The sequence below is a fragment of the Panthera uncia genome, chromosome X, assembly GCF_023721935.1.
Source record: "Panthera uncia isolate 11264 chromosome X, Puncia_PCG_1.0, whole genome shotgun sequence".
In the NCBI taxonomy this organism is placed as follows: domain Eukaryota; kingdom Metazoa; phylum Chordata; class Mammalia; order Carnivora; family Felidae; genus Panthera; species Panthera uncia.
Window position 1 is genome coordinate 44,852,081 of NC_064817.1, and position 23,437 is coordinate 44,875,517.

Below are 23,437 nucleotides of genomic sequence, written 5' to 3' on the forward strand. Positions count from 1 at the left end.
TACACTAGGATGTGTCTGAAATAAGTCAATATATAATGGATATTTAAAAGCAAATTTGGGACACCTGGGTGGCTCAGTCTTAAGTGTCCTACTCCTGATTTTGGCTCAGGTCATGATTTCACAGTTCTTGAGATTGAGCCCCATGTCAAGCTCTGTACTAACAGCACAGAGCCTACTTGGGATTCTCTCTCTCCCCCTCTCTCTCTGCTCCCCCCCCCCACTCATGCTCTTTCTCTCAAAATAAATAAACACTTATAAATAAATAAATAAATAAATAAAGTAAAACCAAATTCACATTCTAGGACAGGGGTCAGCTCATATAGACTTTCAGGCTTTGCATATATAGGGGTCAGCTCATATAGACTTTCAGACTCTCAGCTCAGGGGTCAGGTCATATAGACTTTCAGGCTTTGCAGTCTATATGGTCTGTCACAACTACTCAACTCAGTCACTGTAGTGCAAAAGCAGCTATAGACAATACATAGATGAAGGAATGTAGTTGTGTTCCAATAAAACTTTTATTTACAAAAATAAGCAATGGAGCCAGATTTGATTCATGGGCCATAGTTTGCTGATCCCAATTCTAGACATACACAATTAAAAAATCTCTCTTTATCCTAACAATAAACTATAAAATGTTAATCACCAATGACACTCTTAGCAAATGATGTTCGCATTAAGGTGGCTAGTCCTAGATCACCAATCTTCACAGATCCAGTGGGTCCCGTGATGAAAATATTGTCACACTTCAGATCCCGGTGAATAATGGGAGGAGTCCTAGTGTGCAAGAACTGCAATCCCTTTAAAATTTGCCTGCACCAACTCCTTAAGACCTTTGGTTTCATGACTTTAAATCGTTTTAAGTACCTACACAAAGGAAAAAAAAGACCACATATAAACAAACATATCTAGCTTATTATATGAGCACTATTAGGGTAAATCATGTAAGTTAGCCGGTATTGTATGTACTATGATTGTCAGCACTGAATTGTCCTCTATTGTCTGTTATAGAAAAAAAAAATTAAATCTAGGCTTCATTCTTAGAGAAGACATCCTACCAAGTCTATCATTTTTAGCTTTTTAAATTCAAAACAAGAATCATTCTAATCAGAGTGACCTCTTGTGGAAGGGCAGCACAATTTTAAAAAGAAAATCCTTCTCTACTTTCCAATAACTATTTCTATAAAGTCACCAGGGGGGTTAACTATGTAAAATTTTAGTACAAAGATGCTAGGAAACATAAAAAGTATATCCCATATTTAATAATTATAAATAAGTGATTGTACCATCAAATGAAAAACTGCAGTCAGAAATAAAACAATAAATTATAATTATATAGTACTGCTCACTAGATATGTGAACCTGGCCACACCCCCAATCTTTCATTATTTTTACAAAATGACATTATTTGTAATTCTTAAACTCTATGCTATCCCACAAATATTCATTTCTCAATACTGTATATTCTAACAAACTTAACATCCTGAATTTTTCAACCTGCCCTGACACATAGTTGCCAGTCTAACACTACATATTCTTTAATCAAGTACTGCAATTTTACAAACAATTTTTATGACTCTTGAAAATTATTTCCAAATAAAACTTCATTAGCACTATCAGTGTCAACTTACGTTTTTAAGGTTCCTGATGTCATAAGTTCAGTCACCAATACAATACATTTCTTTCCCTTTAATATAGACTCCCAGGAATCATAAAATCGAACTATATTGGGATGTTGGAGACCTTTTAACATCTCTGCTTCTTCCTTGAACCTTTGCTGCTCAGCTTTGGTTAATTTCCGGTCCTGAAATGGAGTAGCAAGTTCCAAATAGAGTCTAGAAATTCTCATGGACATTTCTAACACCACTCAAATGTGTGCTTTGTTCTGTTGTTTTCATTTATATACGTATTTATTTTTATCTGTCAATTTTTTTTCTCAGGACTTATATAATCATTGATAAATTTTATTAGGTAGTTACTTTCATTCCTCCCATTCAACAATGCAGCAGCTGTTATATTTCATAACTATGCTATAAACCTACCTGCAAAATAAATCAATATGTTGAAAAACAATACCTCATATGATAACTAAACTTTCCGTGGTGATCATTTCACAATATACACATATATCAAATCATTATGTTGTACATTTTAAATATCTACATTGTTATATATCAATTATATCTCAATAAAACTGGAAAAATAAATAAAAAATAAAATCACCTTTGCTGGAAAAGAAAAATAATATGTCAAAATGAAAAAAGTAATAAAACAAACAGGAAGTTTCCCTAAGAAATCCCTGAATTTCCACATCTATAGGATCTATATGATGTCAGGACAGGAATAATCAAAATGTTAGACATGTAGACATCTCTTCTGGTTAAATATCTGAACTGCCAACATATTTCTAGAAAGAAATACAAGGTTATCAACCAGTAAAATATCTTCAAACAGGAATTAGACCTCTAATCTGCTATATTAAATGCTAAAAGTCAAAGGAGCAATGTTTATAGAATTCTGAGGGAGGACTGTAACCCTAAAACTCTGAACCCAGAAAAATAACCAATCAAATTTATAAGGGAAAAACAGGCACATTTTTAAGAAAATAAGGGCCCAAAGTACATCATTCCATACACCCCTTCTGAAAATATTATTCAAAGAATTTCAAAAAAAATATGGCCAAATAAAATCATTAGAAAAGGAGTGTGTGGCATACAATAAATAGTAATAAATTGCCAATAATGCTTACTTAGGGTAAAGGCTAAGTAATAGTGGTTAATGTGGTTGGTAAAATGGAATGAATTTTCTAAACAATAATTAAAATAGAAGATATATAATGCAAAAAGAAAGCCTGGAATTAAAACTCCAGATGATCACTGAATGTTGTATGTAATAAGTGAGGAATCAGTAAATTCTACACCTGAAACTAATATTACACTGTATGTTAACTGGAATTTAAATAAAAATGTGAGACTACAAAAATTTTAATTTAATTTAAAAAATTCTAACAAAAAAAAAGGAAGAATAAAAGCAATTTTTGTCTTCTGCAAGAGGGAGCAGGAGAGGAAGGAGTGGCAGAACTATTTTAAGTTTTGATTTTAACAGAGAAATAATCAAGTATCCTCGTTAAAAATTTAGTTATGATTTCCATTTCAAGATGATTGACAACATATTAAATTAAATTAAATTAAATTAAATTAAATTAAATCCCTTCTCTTCCTAAATTCCACCAAAATGGCAAAAGAAATATATAAACAAATCCATAATAGCATTGGAAATAAGAGAAGGGTTCAAACCAAAGATTTTTTAAGATAAAATACATACATTGATAGACTATATTTTTATGAAACTCAAGAGAGTAGGAAAAAAAGGAAAAAGAGTAGAAGAAATATTAACTTGATGAACATGAAAGAGTATCATTAGAGAGGTTTCTTTTGTTTAGCAAAAATAAACTACTGGGACTTCCTGAATATAAAAAGCTTCTTCACAGCAAAGGAAACAATCAACCCAACTAAAGGGCAACCTACAGAATGGGAGAAGTCTGCAAATGACATATCTGAAAAAGGGTTACTATCCGAAAAATATAAAGAATCTATACAACTTAACACCCCTCAAAAACAAATAATCCAGTTAAGAAAATGGGCAGAAGATATGAATAGGCATTCTTCCGAAGAAGACATACAGATGGCTAACAGACACATGAATAGATGCTCAACATCACTGATCATCAGGGAAATACAAAACTAATGATATATAACCTCACACCTGTCAGAATGGCTAACATCAACACAGGAAACAACAGGTGCTGGCAAGGATGTGGAGAAAGGGGAACCTTCTTACACTGTTGGTGGAAACGCAAACTGGTACAGGCACTCTGGAAAACAGTATAGAGGTTCTTCAAAAAGTTAAAAATAGAACTACCCTATGATCTAGCAATTGCACTACTAGGTATTTACACAAAAAATACAAAAATACTAATTCAAAGGGACACATGCACCCCGATGTTTATAGTAGCATTATCTATAGTAGTCAAATTATGGAAACAGCCCAAGTGTCCATCAACTGATGAATGGATAAAGAAGATGTGGTATATATATGTATATATACACACACACATATGATATATATATATGTATATATATATATACACACACACACAATGAAGTATCATTCAGCTATAAAAAAGAATGAAATTTTACCATTTGCAAAGACAAGGATGGATCTAAAGAGTATTATGCTAAGTGAAATAAGTCAGTCAGAGAAAGACAAACACCATATGATTTCACTCATATGTGGAAGTTAAAAACAAATGAACAAATGGGAAAAGAGAGAGGCAAACCAAGAAACAGACTCCTAACCATAGAGAACAAACAGAGCAGAGAGAGAAGGAGGCAAGAGGATCTCAAGTGGGCTCTATACTGACAGCAGAGGGCCTGATTCAGGGCTCGAACTCAGAACTGTGAGATCATGATCTGAACCAAAGTTGGACGCTTAACCAACTGAGACACCCAGGCGCCCCCCACAAGTTCTTTATAGATTCTGCATACAAGTCCTTTATCACATATGTGATTTGAAAATACTCTCTGCCACTCTCTGGATTACCTTCTCATTCTCTTAATAGTGTCTTTCATAAGAGCAAAATATTTTAATTTTGTTGAAGTCCAATTAATTGATTTCTACTTTCATGGATCATGTGTTCATTGTTACATCCAAGAACTCTTTTCCTATATTTGAAATGTTTCACGCTAAAATGTTGGGATAATTTTGTTGACAAAGTTGTACGTCATGTTCTCTTCTACTTCTTTGACTCTTTTCCAGAGCATGGCTATATTTCATTTGTCACTTCTTCTCTCATGTATTTTTGCACTTTTTATTTTTCTTCATCAGGTTCATTAATCATTTTTTCAGAAAGTCAAAATGAGTAAAATTTATTTATCCTATTTTTATGTTTGCAAGTTTTTATTAATTTCAGTTATCTTTATTAATTCCCTCTTATTTTGCTTTTCCTTTGCTATTATTTCCCTAATGTCTCAAGAGTACTACATCCCTTCTAGTTATTATTCATTAATAATGAAGACATTTTAGGTGATAAATTTTCTTCTGGGAATAGCTTTGCAATGATCCACAAGTTTCACTGTAACGTCCTCTATTTTATAGCTTTCTAGGTAGTTTATAATTTCAGTTTTGATTTTCTCCTCAATCCAAAATTTGTCTAGAAATGTGATTTCTAATTTCCAATTAAGAATCTTTTAGTTATTTGTTTCATTATTTCTAATTTTACTGAGTAATGCAGAATATAAAACATATTTTCTTTAACTTAATATTTTCTATGGGCCACATATTTGACCAACTTTTTTAGAGGCTTCAGACTGTATTAATGTATATTCTCTCTTTGAAGGATATAAAGTACTATATATCCATCAAATGAAGTCTGTGGATTATACTATCTAGTTCCTCTATATTTATTCACTTTTTGTCTACTCGATCTGTCCTATTTTGAAATAATAGGACCTGGAATTTCCTACTATAACCATATGTTTACCCATTTTCCTTGAATCTATTACAGGTTCTTAGTTTAAATTACTAGCCAAATTATTTTTGGTGCCTACAGGTCTTTGATATATCTTCTTAAACTGTGAAGTAAATAATTTCATAAAATCCTGTTCAATGTTTTAACTTTACTTTCTTCCTTCTGTGATACATTAATATTGCCACTCCTCTTTTCTCTTTCTTGTGCATATGTTTATCTTAACCTTTCTTTATCACCGTTTCAAGTATATTTTTAGCAAACAACACATGTGGGTTTTGTCTTTTAACCCCATCTGGGAGGCTGAGTCCACAGACTTCATTTGATGGATATATAGTAGTTTTTGATTTTGATAGGGACTGCATTGTATTTGCCAATCTCCTTTGGCATTGACACTTAATGATATTAAGCCTTCTAGCCATTAAATTCCATTTATTTATGTCTTCTTTAAATTTAGCAATGTTTTGGGGCACCTGGGTGGCTCAGTCGGTTAAGTGTCCGACTTCAGCTCAGGTCATGATCTCGCGGTTCGTGAGTTCCAGCCCTGGGTCAGGCTCTGTGCTGCCAGCTCAGAGCCTGGAGCCTGCTTCAAATCCTGTGTCTATCTCTCTCTCTTCCCCTCCCTCACTCATGCTCTCTTTCTGTCTCTCAAAAATAAATAAAAACATTAAAAAAATTAAAAAACTTAGCAATGTTTTGTAGTTTTCAGTGTTACAAGTCTTTCACCCCTTTAATTAAATTTCTTCCTACATATTTTGTTCTTTTTGATGCTATTGTAAATGGAATTGTTTTCTTAATTTCCTTTTTGGGTTATTAATTTCAGTACAGAAACACAACTGATTTTTGAGCGTTGGTTTTGTATCCTGCAACTTTGCTGAATTAGTTTATTAGTGTTTGATTTTCAGTGTTATGAAAAAGAAGCTAACAAGTTGTAAAAATGAAAAAATGTGATCTAAGTCAACAGGAATAAAGGAAACAAAAAGTAAAATATATACAGAACCTAAAATAAAATGGAAGTAGTAAAATTAAGTATATCATGTGCTAAATCAAATATGTTCATAATGCATGATATACAATGCAGTCCCTATCAAAATCCCAATGACATTATCTGCATAAATTTTAAAAAATCCTAAAATTCATGTGGAATCTCAAAGACCTCAAATTCCCAAAATAATCTTGAAAAAGAACAAAGTTGGAGTTCCTGATTTAAAAACTTACTATAAAACTACAGTAATCAAAACAGTGTGATACTGGCATAAAGGCAGACAAAAAGATCAATGGAAAAGACTACAGAGCCAGGAATAATCCCTTGCATATATGGTCAAATAAATGATTTTCAACAATGATGCCAAGATCAATCAATGGGAAAAGGACAGTCTCTTCAACAAATGGTTGGGCAAACTGGCTATCCACATGCAAAAAATGTAAAGTTGGACTCTTAGCTTATACCATATACAAAAATTAACTCAAAATGTATCAAAGACCTAAACATAAGAGCTAAAAATAAAAAAAAAAAAAACTTCTAGAAGAAAATATAGAGGAAAGCTTCATGATATTGGGTGCAACAATGAATTTTTGGATATGACACCAAAAGGATAGAGATAAGAAAAATTAGATAAATTGGACTTAGTCAAAATTTAAAACTTTTGTACATCAAAGTACTATTAAAAGAATGAAAAGACAATCCACAGTATAGGAGAAAACATTTGCAATTCATATATCTGATGAGGGATTAATACTCAGATCATATAAAGAACTCGGACAACTCAACAACCATAAACACAACAACCAAAAAAACAACCCAATTTAAAAATTGGTAAAGGACTTGAATAGTTATTTCTCCAAAGAATGAAATATAAATTGATAGTAAGCACATGAAAAGAGGCTCAACATCCCTAGTCACTAGGGAAATGGAAATCAACACCAGAATGAGCACTTCACATCTATTAGGATGGCTATGTTTCATTTATTTATTTTGAGAGAGAGAGAGAGAGAGAGAAGGGGCAGAGAAAAGGAGAGAATCCCTAGTAGGCTCTGAGCTGTCAGCACTGAGACCAACACAATGCTATTTTATTTTTTTTCAATATATGAAATTTATTGTCAAATTGGTTTCCATACAACACCCAGTGCTCATCCCAAAAGGTGCCCTCCTCAATACCCATCACCCACCCTCCCCTCACTCCCACCCCCCATCAACCCTCAGTTTGTTCTCAGTTTTTAAGAGTCTCTTATGCTTTGGCTCTCTCCCACTCTAACCTCTTTTTTTTTTCCTTCCCCTCCCCCATGGTCTTCTGTTAAGTTTCTCAGGATCCACATAAGAGTGAAAACATATGGTATCTGTCTTTCTCTGTATGGCTTATTTCACTTAGCATCACACTCTCCAGTTCCATCCACGTGGCTACAAAGGGCCATATTTCGTTCTTTCTCATTGCCATGTAGTACTCCATTGTGTATATAAACCACAATTTCTTTATCCATTCGTCAGTTGATGGACATTTAGGCTCTTTCCATAATTTGGCTATTGTTGAGAGTGCTGCTATAAACATCGGGGTACAAGTGCCCTATGCATCAGTACTCCTGTATCCCTTGGGTAAATTCCTAGCAGTGCTATTGCTGGGTCATAGGGTAGGTCTATTTTTAATTTTCTGAGGAACCTCCACACTGTTTTCCAGAGTGGCTGCACCAATTTGCATTCCCACCAACAGTGCAAGAGGGTTCCCTTTTCTCCACATCCTCACGATGCTATTTAAAAAAAAACAAACCAAACAAAACAAAAAACAGAAAATAACAAAGAGTTGGCAAAGATGTAGAAAAACTGGAACCCTTGTACATTGCTAGCAGGAATGTAAAATGGTACAGCCACTGTGAAAATAGTATGGCAGTTTCTGAAAAAATAAACATAGAATTACCATATGATCCAGCAAATCCACTTCTAGATATATACCAAAAAGAATTAAAAGCAGGGACTTAAACAGATACTTACACACTAATGTTTATGACAGCATTATTCACCATAGTCAGAAGAAACAACAGAAATGTACATCAATGGATAAACGGATAAAACAAATGTGGTATATACATACAATGGAATGTACGCCTTAAATGCCTTAAAAAGGAATGAAATTTTAATGCATGCTACAACATGGATGAAACTTGAAAAGGTTATGCTAAGTGGAATAACCCAGACACAAAAAGGCAAATATTGTAGGATTCCACTTTTACAAGGTACCTAGAATAGGCAAATTCATAGAGACAGAAAGTACAATAGTGGTTACCAGGGGCTAGGAGAGTGGGGAAAGGGGAATTATTGATTAATGGGTATAGAGCTTCAGTTTGGGACGTTTAAAAGTTCTGGAGATGGGAGGTGGTAATGGTTGTAAAACAATGTGAATATACTTAATGCCACTGAATTGTGCACTTAAAATGGGGAAAATGGTAAATTTTAATGTTATGTACATTGTGCCACAACAAAAAAATATTTTAAAAAAGAGGTAAGGAATTAATATGTTATTTGTCTTTCTCTATCTGACTTATCTCACTTAGCATAATGCCTTCCAGATCCATCCATGTTGTCACAAAGGCAGGATTTCCTGCTTTCTTGTGGCTAAATAATATTCCATTGCATATATCTAAATAATATTCCATTGTGTATATATATGCATCACATCTTCTTTATGCATTCATCTGCTGACAGACACTTAAGATGTTTCCATATCTTGGCTATTAAGAACGATGCTGCAATGAAAATGGGTGTGTAGATATCTGAGATACAAACAGTGTGTCATATCACTTATATGTGGAATCTAAAAAATGAATTTATAAAAACAGAGAGTAGAATAGCAGTTACCAGGGAGTGGGTGGTACAGAGGGAATTTGGGATATGTTGTCTAAGGATATAAATGTACAACTAGTAAATAAGTTAAGTTGTGAAGATCTAACATACGATATTGTGATTATAGCCAACAATATTATAAACTTCAAAGTTGCTAACAGACTAAATCTTAACTGCTTTCAACACAAAAAAGAAATGATAAATATGTGACATGACAAAAAGTGTTAGCTAATGCTACTGTAGCAATCACATTGCAATATATAAATGTATCAAGCCAACACACTACACACTTTAAACTTATGCAATGTTATATTTAAAAAATGCTAAAAGAGTTATGGAACTCAAAGAACAAGAACAAAGGATGCTACACTTAGAAGAGACCTGGAAGGAGCACCTGGGTGGCTCAGTCAGTTAAGCGTTTGACTTCAGCTCAGGTCACGATCTCAAAGTTCATGAGTTCAAGCCCCACCCCCATTGGGTTCCATGCTGCAGCTCAGAACCTGGAGCCTGCTTCAGATTCTGGGTCTCCCTCTCTCTCTGCCCCTCCCCTGCTTGCACACTCTTTCTCTCTCTCTCAAAAATAAACATTTTAAAAAAAGAAGACCTGGACATAAATGTTTATGCTTTTCTGTCTAACTTTAGATGACTAATTAAGTCCTAAATGTCCCTGTAATTAGCTGGAAGTCATCCACTTGTGATAGATCAGCAGATCTATTCTGAAGAATAATGAATAAAATTTGATGCCTTGATTAAATTAGTAGAATACAAGTCATTCATGTTCCAAACTAAACTACTCCATCTTATCCTCTGATCCTAGGAATCAAAAGTAGTCAGCATTAAGAGTAAACAACTTTACAAAATTACAACTGCTGTCCCAGATGTATTGCTGGAGGTAAAGTCCACTGAAAAGGTATAGCCAAGATCTTCCAAGGTCCACTTATAATTCAGTGAGTGGAAAGTAAACCTGCCAAACTAGCACCAAAATCCAGAGAACAGCTTTCAGCTACTACAGTAATCTTCCTTTAAACGCACACTGACACACACAAACACACAATACTGTATTATGATAACCACTTTAATACTGTAACTTTCACACATCACCAACGAGAGTTCTTATACAAAAAAAGAAATGATGAAACACAAAAGGCAAATCAGAAAGCAGTGATAGCTAATGGAGATGACACAGAAGTCAGGAAAATTATATAAAACTGATCCCTAAATCTTACTGTCTCTAGGTAAGGTGACCAAAAAAGTATCAAGTACCAATTTTTCAATATTATTAAATTATATAACTGGATATAATAGAAGTCAAATACATGGAGCACCTGGGTGGCTCAGCCGGTTAAGCGTCCAACTTCAGCTCAGGTCATGATCTCACAGTTTGTAAGTTTGAGCCCCGTGTTGGTGTCTGGGCTGACAGCTCAGAGTCTGGAGCCCGCTTCATATTCTGTGTCTCCCTCTCTCTCTGCCCCTCCCCTGCTTGCTCTCTGTCTCTCTTTCTCTCAAAGATAAACATTAAAAAATAATAATAATAATAAAAGAAGTCAAATACAAATTTACCAAATAGACTTCAACTACTCCACACTACTTTAAAAAGAAATACTGTCTTGGGGGTGCCTGTGTGGCTCAGTCAGTTGAGTGTACAGCTCTTCATTTCAGCTCAGGTCATGACATCACAGTTTTGTGGGTTCGAGCTCCGCCATCAGGCTCTGCACTGGCAGTGAAGAGCCTGCTTGGGACTCTGTCTCTCTCCATTTCTCTCTGCCCCTCTCCAACTTGTATTCTCTCTCAAAATAGATAAACTTTAAAAAAATTTTAAAAAAAGAAATACTGTCTTTTTGTGAATGTTAACTAAGCACTTAATCTATCATAATATATGGAATGCTAACAACATATACAAAATCTTTCCTGAGATAAGGCATAGTACCAACATGACTAACATGCATATGTATTTATTCAAGATAAGAAGCATTTCATTCTAAAGAAGACATACAGATGGCCAACAGACATGTGAAAAGATGTTCAACATCACGATGGTCAGGGAAATTCAAATCAAAACTACAATGAAATATCACCTCCCACTTGTCAGAATGGCTAAAATCAACAACACAGTCAATAACAGGTGTTGGTGAGGATGTGCAGAAAGGAGAACTCTCTTGCACTGTTGGTGGGAAAGCAAACTGCTGCAGCCACTGCAGAAAACAGTGTGGAGGTTCCTCAAAAAGTTAAAAATAGAACTACCCTACGATCCAGCAATTGCACTACTAGGTATTTACCCAAAGGATACAAATATACTAATTCAAAGGGATACATGCACCCTGATGTTTACAGTGGCATTATCTACAGTAGCCAAGTTATGGAAACAGCCCAAATGTCCATCAACTAATGGATATGTATATACACACACACACACATATATATACATGGCATCTTCTTTATCCATTCGTCAATGTGGGCTACACACACACACACACACACACTACATATAATGGAATATAACTCAGCCATTAAAAAGAATGGTATCTTGCCATTTGCAATGACATGGATGGAGCTAGAGAGTATAATGCTAAGTGAAATAAGTGGGCCAGCGAAAGACAGATACTATATGATTTCACTTATATGTGGAATTTAAGATACAAAACAAACGAGCAAAGGGAAAAGAAGAGAGAGAAAGGCAAATCAAGAAACAGACTCCTGACTATGGAGAACTGATAGCTACCAGAGGGAAGGTATGTGGGGAATGGCTGAAGTAGATGATGGGAATTAACGAGTGCACTTATGATGAGCACCAGATGTTGTATGGAATTGATGAATCACTATACTGTACACCTGAAACGAATATTACACTGTTTTTCTTATTATATTAAATATAATATATTAAATATTAAATATTAATATTAAATAAATATTAAATATAATAATTTAATATTAAATATTAAACTGATTTTTCTTTTTCTTTTCTTTTCTTTTTTTTATTTGAGAGAGAGAGAGCATGCATGAGCAGAGAAGTGGGGGGGCATCGAGAGAGAGAGAGAAAATCTCAAACAGGTTCCATGCTGTGTGGGGCTCTATTCCAACAACCATAAGATCGTGACCTGAGCCGAAACCAAGAGTCGAATGTTTAACCAACTGAGCCACCCAGACGCCCCTCTTTGTTTTACTTAAACTTTAGTTAGTTAACATACAGTGCAATACTGGTTTTTCTTCTTCTTTTTGTATGTTAACTAACTGGAATTTAAATAAAAACTATTAAAAAATAAAAACAAAACAAAACAAAGAAGTATTTCATTTCCAAAAGGTCAACTATGGCCTTATCAGCTATGTCTCTTAATGCAAACACCAACAATGAACTACATAACCAGGTCAGAGGCTATGTGGCTCTGTTTCTGCAAATGTGAAGGAAGAAATCATCAACAGTGTTATAAAAGCTGTATTATAACTTGTTCAAGTAAGGAAAAACACAATGAAGGCTTCAAAATGGTGTTTAACGTACAAAGCAGTCTATCAATAAATATTCTGGATAAATATGAGGTCGCTCAGTATTTTATCACTATCATTTACTGAACACTCAAACACGTACCACATGTTTTATAATAATTATCTCGGATCCTCAACATTTTTTTTCTCAAGCTGAGCAGTAGATACCCAGTTTCCATCATGTTATTGTTTATTGTCCTTTGCATATCAGAAATATTAATTCTAATTCTTTTTTGAAAAGTAAAAAGCTAAGTTTCCAAACTGTTAAGTTGTTTATCTTGCCCAAGGTACCCAACTGGCACAGGCAACAATGGAACCCAGGTCTGCCATATTCTGAATCCTGAGCACTTTCTAGTTCATTGCTTTGCCTCTCATCAACAGTATTCACAGCAACGATTGCAGATACCTCACTCACAAACCACTTTCCTGTGATAGATGGTATAGAGTCCTGGAACTAAAAGATAACAATAATCTGTAAATGGTAACATCAAAGTACTAATAAAAAAATCAGCATATAACAGTCAGAGTCTGGCCATTAATTAGCATGTTAAAGCTCTTAGCAACAGTATCAATTCCTTTAAAAATAGTGCTCATCCATGGTAGTCAAGATAGCACATGGGAAGGTGAATGAACCAAATACAGAACCAGATTCACTTGTCTACCAGTACTGTTGAACAAAGAGGATGTCCTCATTCAGACAGGACCTGAGCATACAGTTCATTTACTTGGTCTATGGTCCTGGCAGAAGAACACACACAGGAACATCTAGTTCCTTTGTTCTGACTCTATTCTTACCAAGCCACTTTCTCATAATTTAGTGTCCCCTGTATCTAGCCCACAGACCAAACAGAACATTTGACCTACCAACTGTATTCTTCATTCTAAATTAATAAACTTGTGTCCTAGATTTAGGCTTTTGAATTAGTGCAAGTTAGTCTCCCCAACATGTCTAACCATCTCTGGACACAGACAAAAGACGAGGGCCAGACACTGAACCAAGGCAACCCAGTCATTAAACAGTTCCTCAGAGGCCCCAAGCCAGAGTGTGTCCTTAAATGACACTATTAAGTATCCCTTGAGCCTTAGTAGTTTAATTTGAAGAACCTTAAACAGGGTCCATTTAAGAAATTGTTCTAAAATGATTAAAACAAAAGATGAGAGGGAAATTCTTAAATCATCTATATAAATGTTTCTTATATACCTTTGATGAATACAAATCCCTGCTTTACCCTTTGGGCAAGTTACTGAATGTATCTAAACCTCAGTTCTACCATCTGAAAACTAATCATCTATTGCATAGAACTATTGCAAAGACTAAATAAAATATTCAAATTAAGTACCTATCCAGGTACTTATACAGTGCACAATTAACATTAATTTTGAAAAATGGAAAGTGTATGATGTCATTATTAATAATTTAAAATATACTAAAGTTCCTCAATGACAAATTCCCCAATTGTTGGGCTTTTAGAAACTTAACAGTCATACTTAGGAAGAAACCACATAAAACTAAGAGTTAATTCCAATTAATAACTGCGGAAGGAATGTGGCAAGTAGAAAATCACCATTAGAATACCACAGTAATACTTATTACAGGCAAGATATACACCAATTGTTGCCAAAACAATTGGACAAAGTTTAAGGAGAAACAGATACTTGCATAGTCTCAAAGTATCTCCTCCCAAGGTATGAATTAATCTACAAAGGGAAATTTATTAATTTTACAGTACAGAAAATCTATTAGAAACCACCTTAACCAAGTGATCAGGTTATCATTACCGGTAATCCACACCAACATCATGTACCCTCTGCTATGATGCACTGAGAAGGTTGTATCACTTCTCTGGTATTCTTCTCAAAATTCATAACCTAAATCTAATAATGAGAAAACATGACAAACCCCAATGAAGACACATTCTATAAAAAAACTAAGCCATACTCTAAAAGTTCAAGATCAGGGGCACCTGGGTGGCTCAGCAGGTTAAGCGATTGACTCTTGACTTCAGCTCAGGTAATGATCTCACAATTAGTTCAAGCCCCGTGTTGGGCTCTGTGCTCACATTGTGAAGCCTGCTTCAGATCCTCTGCCTCCCTCTTTCTGGCCCTCTCTCTCTCTCTCAAAAATAAACATTAAAATTTTTTTTAAGTTTAAGATCATAAAAAACATGACTGAAGAACTGTCACAGACTGGAAGAGACTAAGAGGATGTAGCAACTAAATGCAATGTGGGACCCTAAATCGATCACCACATTGATAAAGCACATCAGTGGGAAAACTGGCAAAATCCAAATAAGTTCTGTACTTCAGTCAATAGTACTATACTAATTTTAATTTCTTAAGTTTTGATCAATTTTCTCTGGTTAAGATATTAACATAAGGGGAAAGTGAGTGAAAGGCATACAGGAACTTTCTATGCTATCTTTCAAATTCTTCAGTTAATAGCAAATTATCTCAAAATAAAAAGTTAAAAAAAGAAAACTAAGTAGTAAAGGAATGGTATCCCTGTTGCCCGATACTCCCAACCCTACCATTTCCTTCAAACAAACCTATATTTAACAGACCTTTGATCTTTTCACTAATTCCAATTTCCAAGCTTTCTTCTTACTGAGTATAAATTCCGTCTACTGTAAGTTTTATGAAAATAGGGCCTGTGTCTGCTTTTTCTCCCCAGTATGACCCTAGCACTTAGCACAGTTCTGACACATTGTAGAACTGAATATCTGTTGAATGAATGAACAAATGAATGAATGACAGCTGTGTGTATTGTATTCATTTCTTATTTTGGTTGTAATAAATTGCCACAAATTTAGTGGTTTAAAACAACACAAATTTATTACCTTCCACTTATGGAGATCAGATGTCCAAAATGAGTCTCACTAGACTGAAATCAAGGTAATTGGCAAGGCTGTGTTCCTTCTGCATGCTCTAAGGAAGAATGTTTCCTTGTCTTTTCTAGCTTTTAAAGGTTGCCCACATTCCTTGGTTCATTGCCCACTGCCATCAATCGCCTCACTCCAACCTCTGCTTCCATTGTCAGAGCTCCTTTGGACTATGACAATCCTTCCCCTCTAAGGATCTTTGTGATTACCTTTGGCCCACCCAGATAATGTAGGATAATCTACCCACCACAAAATCTTTAATTGCATCTATAAACTCCTGTTTGCAATTTAAGGTAAAATATTCATAAATTCCAGGGATTAGGACATGGACATCTTTGTAGTGCAATTATTCAGACTACTAGATGTATCAATTTATTTTATCTATCAAACAGATAGTTAGCTCAAAACTAACTCTGAACTAACTGGGAAAATAAATGTTATTTCCCAGACCAAATCTGTCTCCTTCTACTCTCACACTTTGTCATTTTATGAAAATACCTGCCTTTGGTTTATACTTGATAAAGTTACATGACTAGTTTTTAAACAAAAAGACAAGCACATATATATTTAAGCAACAAGCTTTATCCCTCCTCCCTTCAATGTAATCTTCTTTATCCATGAGAATATTCCACTTTGAGAGCTAGGTCAGAAGAGAGTGGGGGAATCAAACTGAGTAACACTATTTTGGGTATGTTATATATGTAATGGAGCATTTTTTGTGTGTGGCTCAAACAGAATCTGGAAACATTTCCAAGAGAGCCAAAACAAAATATCTTGAGAGCAAAAGTATCCCAGAGTGAATACTTTGGGACTACAATATTTATTCAAAAATAGAAATTATAGCATTTATTTTTTTATTTTTTATTTTTTTGGAAGTTCAGCTGTTTTCATATTATTATCTAATTCTAATTTTACAATTAAATGTAGGGCTGGTATTGAAAAATACACTTTTCCCCAAAGTGCTTTTAGATGATAAATGAAAATAAAATGGAAACAAGTTTCCCCACAATTTTGATGGGTGCTTTGGGTGTAGAAATATGGATTTTTAAACTGCTACTTCCCTTGCACTGCTCTGAATACATTCACTACTATAATGAAAGTGCATTAGAATGCTCACTCAACAGGTCAACTTGCTACAGTCAACTGTGTCTTTTTTAAAAAATCTATCTTAAACCAATTTGACAACAAATTTCATATTTAAAAAAATCTTTCTTTTCAGTGCCATTTTTGGTTCAGCTCAGAGACTATAGGTAGACTTGTTAGTGCTCTATTTGTTAGATGCTACTTAAAAGAGGCCCATTAGGAGATAGAGAGTATAATGCTAAGTGAAATAACTCCGAGAAAGACGAATACAATATGATTTCACTCATAGTGTCAGATTTAAGAAAACAAAACAAACAAGCAAAGGGAAAAAAAGAAGAGAGTGGTGAGAGGAAAATCAAGAAACAGACACTAACTATACAAAACAAACTGATGGTTATTACCAGATAGGAGGTGGGTAAGGGGATGAGTTAAATAGATGAGAGGGATTTAGGAGTGCACTTGTCCTGATGAGCACTGGGTGATGTATGGAATTATATACCTGAAACTAACATAACACTGTATGTTAACCATATTGGATTAAAATTTAAATTTTTTTTAAATTAAAATAGAAAAGGAGGCCCATTTAATTACCCTGAGAAGCACACAATCACATATGTGACCCTACAGTGAAGCTTATTATAAGAACAGTCAAATACATTTTAGAAAGTCAAGTAAAAAAATGTCCCTCCATTTGGAAAATAGCCCCATTATGTGCAAACTCAGTTCCATCAAGAAAACAAATGACAAATACACTAGTGGACGTGTTTTTCCAAATTATAGTAAAGCAAAAGCTGGTTATGTTACCACGTGTAAAAGGGGAGTGCTGTTGATTCTCAAGTTGTTAGAAGAGGAAAATACTACAAATTCTTGTGACTGACTCCTTCTAAGAGTAACTAAACAGGCCTTTCAGTAACATCTGACCAGGTCTTTCAACATCATGAACTAAAATAAACAGTCTTCCCAACAGCACTTATGACTGATAGCCTCACTCACATTAAATTAACAATTTATCAAAATTTACCAAGTTCTTTACAAAGAATAGGTCAGCCTTTCCACTGATGTATAAATCAAGTTACCAAAACCATAAACTATGACAAACTGTTAAATGCAGATATTTATGGCCAAATCCTAAATCTGACCTACGTCTTCAAAGGGTTTGTTTATTTTTAACATCCTCAAAGTCAAATATCAGCAGTAAAATCTATCTTTTCTGGTTCTTTGCACTGCCATAAGGTCAATGTATTCTAAACAAATGGATTTGGTGCTCTTAGCAACTGTTACATAAGGCTCAAATATCCACAGTGGGGGGAAATGCCATCAAGAGAAAAAGGTATAAAAAGATTTTGTTAAGCTGTGATTTTCAAATCAAACATGCAAAAAATTAAACAAACAAAAAAAGAACTGCCTAATTTCAGGGAAGAAGATTTAAGCAACAGGTGGTATGAATGCAATAAAATATAAATATTTTAATGATGTTAACAAAAAATACATATCAAATTGATAACAAAAGTATGGAAATACTTTATATACTACACACACACACACATATATAAACAAAGGTTGAAAAAGAATTTAGAATACTTTAAACATTTAAACTATTCAATGGGGTGTTTTTCTATAAAATTGTTTAATTACATAATAAAGAAAACTGGAAAAAAATGAGAAATTCTACATTAAAAACTGTATAGTACTCACAAGTTAGTTTTTCTTAATTCCAAATATGCAGAAAATGAAGTGATGTCTAAAAACTGTATCAATTAAGTCCACTAATTCTGACATTCCTTTCAGAATACAAAACTGCAATTGTTCTTGGTGTAAATTAAAATGTATTTTAAGGGCGCTTGGGTAGCTCAGTTGGTTAAGCATCTGACTTTGTTTGGCTCAGGTCATGATCTTGCAGTTTGTGGGTTCAAGCCCCGCGCTGGGCTCTCTGCTATCAACACAGAGCCTGCTTTAGATCCTCTGTCCCTGCCTCTCTCTGCCCCTCCCCCAACTCACATACACATGTGCACACATGCTTTCTCTCTCTCTCTCAAAAATAATCATTAAAAAGTGTATTTTATATATTTACATTTGCTCCATAGGAGAGATTCCCAAATCTGGCTATGTATCCAATCAACTGGGGAACTTTCAAAAAATAAGTCTCACAGGCCCATCTCTTAGAGATTCTGATTTGGAAGGTCTGGAGCAAATATCAGGAATCAGTATGTATGATAGAGTACAAAGCTCAAGTTGGTGTATTAAAGGAATTCCTCCTCTGATTCAGCTAGCTCTTGGACTGGTCCCTTATTTCAGTGCTTTTCAAACACTACTATACATACCAATCACCTTGCAGATGCCACTAAGAAGCAGATTCTGATTCAGTAGGTCTGAGACCTAGGAACCTGCAGTTCGAACAAACTCCCAGATGATGTCCACGCTGCTGCTCCAGGGACCATGTTTTGAGTAGTAAGACCTTATGGACTCTCTTAGTCTTTCCACAGGTAAATGATAGAAGGCACTCCCCTAAGCAGTCCCTGTCACTAGAGTATTTTAAGTTTTACCTAAACATCCTTTAACATAGCTAGAGTATACTATTTTCAAAATACTTAACATATCTTTACTATGTATTCTACTAACAAGTGAATGGAAATTATTTCCTCCATTCACAGAGTATCACTCAAAGATCAATGTTACCAATGTCACAATGCAGAAATGAAATTAAAATGTACATATTTTCATTATATATACAAGTATGTTGATCACAACTGTGGTTATAATAGTGAAAAACTGGAGAAAATTCTAGAGGTCCAACAACAGATGACTGATTAAATAACTTATAAAGGGTGACTATTAAAAATAATGATGTATGGGGCGCCTGGGTGGCTCAGTCAGTTGAGCGTCCGACTCTTGATTTAGGCTCAGGTCATGATCTCATGGTTCGTGGGTTCAAGCCCCGCATCAGGCTCCACGCTGACAGCACTAGAACATGCTTGGGATTCTCTCTTTGTCCCTCTCTCTCTGCCCCTCCGCCCTATGCATGCTCATTCTTTCTCTGACAAATAAAACTTTTTAAAAAATAATGATGTAAATTCACAATTGCTGGTAATGAAAAGATGTTCATCATAAGTAAAAAGAAAAGGTTTTGTAAAACCTTAAAGATCCTACTGTTTGGGGAAAAAATAGCCATATACTATACATTTTTGCAAAAAAAAAAAAAAGAGTCCAGAAATATCTATACTAAAATGTGTAAAGCATCCTCAAAATACTGGAATTTCAGGTGATTTTGATATTTATTTTCTCATATTACTTAATATTTCCACTGTGTCACAGACACAGAATTATAAAATTCTGAAAGGGGTACAAGGGGGTGAGAAGAAAGCCAAGCAAACCCACACATGCACCCACCTTTGAAGAACTACTAGAATGGCTTGACTGCTAGGTAACTTACACCCTAGAGTCAAGGGACTTCCTACATTCAAAACACTTTGTAAGCTTGTTAAAATTGAAGTCTTGCATCCCACCCCAGATGAATCTGAATCTCTGACACCATGCTCTGGAATCTGCATATGAAGCAAACACTAATTCTGACAGACAGTAAAGTTAGGAAATGGTAACCTACAGCAAATTCAGAATGGGTGAGATCACAACACATATATACACATCCACATGCACAGAAACCACTGGAATTTAAAAAACAAAAACCTGTACTTAGCAACTTGCTTTATTCAATCTTAATTTTAAGCATCTCATGTGAACACTGACATTTCCCATGGGCTGACTGAGGCCACAAAGGTTTTCCTTATATTTGAACTACATCTCTCTGAAACTATTCTTATTATAACCCCTTCTAGCACTTCATTAGTTAAAAGTACCTCACAAACATTTATTATGGAACCAAATATCTAGGTAATTCGACTATTCTGTTGTTCTCATTTCTCCTTTCTAAACACATTCCAGTTGACTAACCTCAGTAGGTTCTGGTTATTATTCCTTCCAGAGATCCTCTTTGAGGTAAATTTAAAGGTATTGAGCAAGTCTCTATTAATAGAAGTCCTCAAAGAATCAAGCATAACATTGTCTGTTCTGAAAAACACCATATGAACCCCTAAAAATTTGTTGAAATAAAAAGAGAAAAGGTAGGAATTGCACTAAATATATCCCTGACATATCCCACTCCTAAATATTTAGTATAACAATCAACTAACTTATAAGGCATACATTTATTAAAAGTTTTCAAAATGAGACCTCAAGAGTTTGGGGGAAATTTCCCAAGGTTAATAAATTAAGAACATTTTCCCAAAGAAGGCATTGATAGGCTTTCCCCCCCTTTAAAACAGAAGGGAAAACAAGAGAAGGGAAAAGAACAAGAGGAAAAAAGGCTTCCAGGAGCTCCTAAGAGGATCTAGGGAAAGAGCATCATTTCAGGGAGGTGGGGAACAAGCCTTTCAATTTTTTTTAAATCCATGATACATATTAATCCTGGATCATTCAGAAGGCCAGGCCTGCTAAAACTGGAATTTATTAAAACCAAAAAGATTATATACCCACCTGCAGCTCACACCAAGCAACCTCAACCCATGTTTCAGTGTCCAATCCTTTATATACTGTTTTAAATGCTCCTCTTCCCAGCTCAATGTCAAATTTCAGGAACCTGCCACTAGGAGAAGTAGCTACAGCCTTCATTTCTGCTTCTTCTTCCATTTCCTTTTCATTTTTCTCCTTCAAACAATCTTTTGAGGACTCTGAAGTTGCCTTTGAACACTGTTCATATTTAACTTCTTGTCCACCTCCCAGCACATTTGTAGGAAGCTTTTCTACTCTTGGAATATTTGTTGCAGTCTTCATTCTCTCATCTTTGGAGGAAGATTCAGCAACTTTATCATCTTCCATCATCTCAACACTCTTTCGGAAGAATCTCTTCCTTTCTGTAGTTTCCCCAGTAGCAGAGAAAGTACTGTTTTTTTCTTTTAGTCTAGCTTCCACTGTCAAAGTTGCTGCAACCTGAGGAGCTCTGTCTTCCAATGAAACTCCATCAGGTTTCTCAGAATCTTCTGTGCTAGCTGGCTCTCCTGAATCAGTAGCCATTGTAATTGAGGTTAGCACTAAAATTTTTCCTGTTCCACTCTTTAGTCCAGTTACATCTCAGGTATCAGGATTATCAGAAAGGACTTCCGCTTATGTGGTCATTATGTTTCCATAGCAACCTGAAGGGGGGGGAAAGGATATTTTAAAATCACCCCACAAAGGAAATCATTAAGGAGAAAACAAGTCACCTGATTGTTTAATCCCTTTTTTCTTAATAAGAAGTTTGTTCTTTTTCTGTCCAATCTTAGCAACCAGCACACTCCAGGGACTGTGTCTTATCTCGTTTACCGCTGTAGTCCTCAATGCCTAGCAGACTAATTGGCATATAGCTCAATAAGTCTTCATACTGCATGAATGTTGGTTAGGAACTTAGTTCTCAGCACCATCTATCAATCAATCATATTTAAAACAAGTATCCAAACCTTTAGCTACAAGGTAACACACAATAAGTAAAATAAGCACATAATTTCTCAGTAAGTGGTTTTTATCTAAAATTCTGAAATTAATCCAATAGTAGTATTTTTTATTGTGGTAAAATATACTTAATATCAAATTTACCATGTAGCCATTTTTAAGTGTACAATTCAGTGGCATTAAGTACATTCACAACACTGTACAACAATTACCACTATCTATTTCTAGAACTTTTTCATCATTGCAAACTGAAATTCTATATACATTAAAACTGCTCATCCTCCCAGCCTCTGGTAATCTCTATTCTCCCTTATGTCCCTATGAACTTGCTTATTCTAGGTATTTCATATAAGTGGAATTATACAATATTGGTCCTTTTGTGTCTGGCTTATTTTACTTTGTATAATGTTTAAGGTTCATTCATGTTGTAGCATGTATCAGAATTCCATTCCTTTTTTTTTAGTGTTTATTTATTTTTAGAGAGAGAGAGCGAGACGGAGTGCAAGCAGGGAAGGAGCAGAGGAAGAGGGAGAGACAGAATCGGAAGCAGGCTCCAGGCTCCAAGCTGTCAGCACAGAGCCCGATGTGGGGCTCAAACTCACTAACTGTCAGATCATGACCCGAGCCAAAGTTGGCCGCTTAACCGACTGAGCCACCCAGGCACCCAATAATTTCATCCCTTTTTAAGACTCAACAATATTCCGTTGTTTTTATATACCACATTTTGCTTCTCCATTTATCTGGCCAATGGATTGGGTTGTTCTACCTTTTGACTGTTGTCAATCATGCTGCTAAGAACATCTAACAGTAATCCTGAAAAATGTAAATACTTGTTTATGAGCTTACATTCAGATATGAACAGAAAGAAACTGCTGTCAAATATTAACATGCTATACCAAAAAAATGGCATGAAAGACTTAAAAATATGCATCCTCTGAACCACTTATGGGAACTTGCCTTAGCAAATAGTCAAGAATCTGGGCAAAGGTTTAACATTCATTATAACACTTAAAATTTGGAAAAACTCTCATAAACACAAGCCTAACAGAGGTTTAGTTAAATATCAAAATGAGATATGACACAGCATTAAAAACACTGTAGCTTTTAGTGAGGTGAAAAACCATTCCCGGGCGCCTGGGTGGCTCAGTCAGTTAAGTG

The 23,437-nt window shown here is 34.9% G+C and overlaps 1 protein-coding gene across 1 annotated transcript in view; it reads right to left on the reverse strand.

The window, feature by feature from the left end:
- WNK3 (WNK lysine deficient protein kinase 3) overlaps positions 1–23,437 on the reverse strand; it is a 191,740-nt gene that overhangs the window by 147,245 nt on the left and 21,058 nt on the right. Inside the window, exons 2-4 of the mRNA XM_049643249.1 lie at positions 21,329–21,984; positions 1,632–1,804; positions 647–867 (exon numbers count right to left, since the gene is read on the reverse strand). Coding sequence (XP_049499206.1) covers positions 647–867; positions 1,632–1,804; positions 21,329–21,865 — 931 coding nt within the window. The 5' untranslated portion in view covers positions 21,866–21,984. The remainder of the gene's footprint in view (positions 1–646; positions 868–1,631; positions 1,805–21,328; positions 21,985–23,437) is intronic.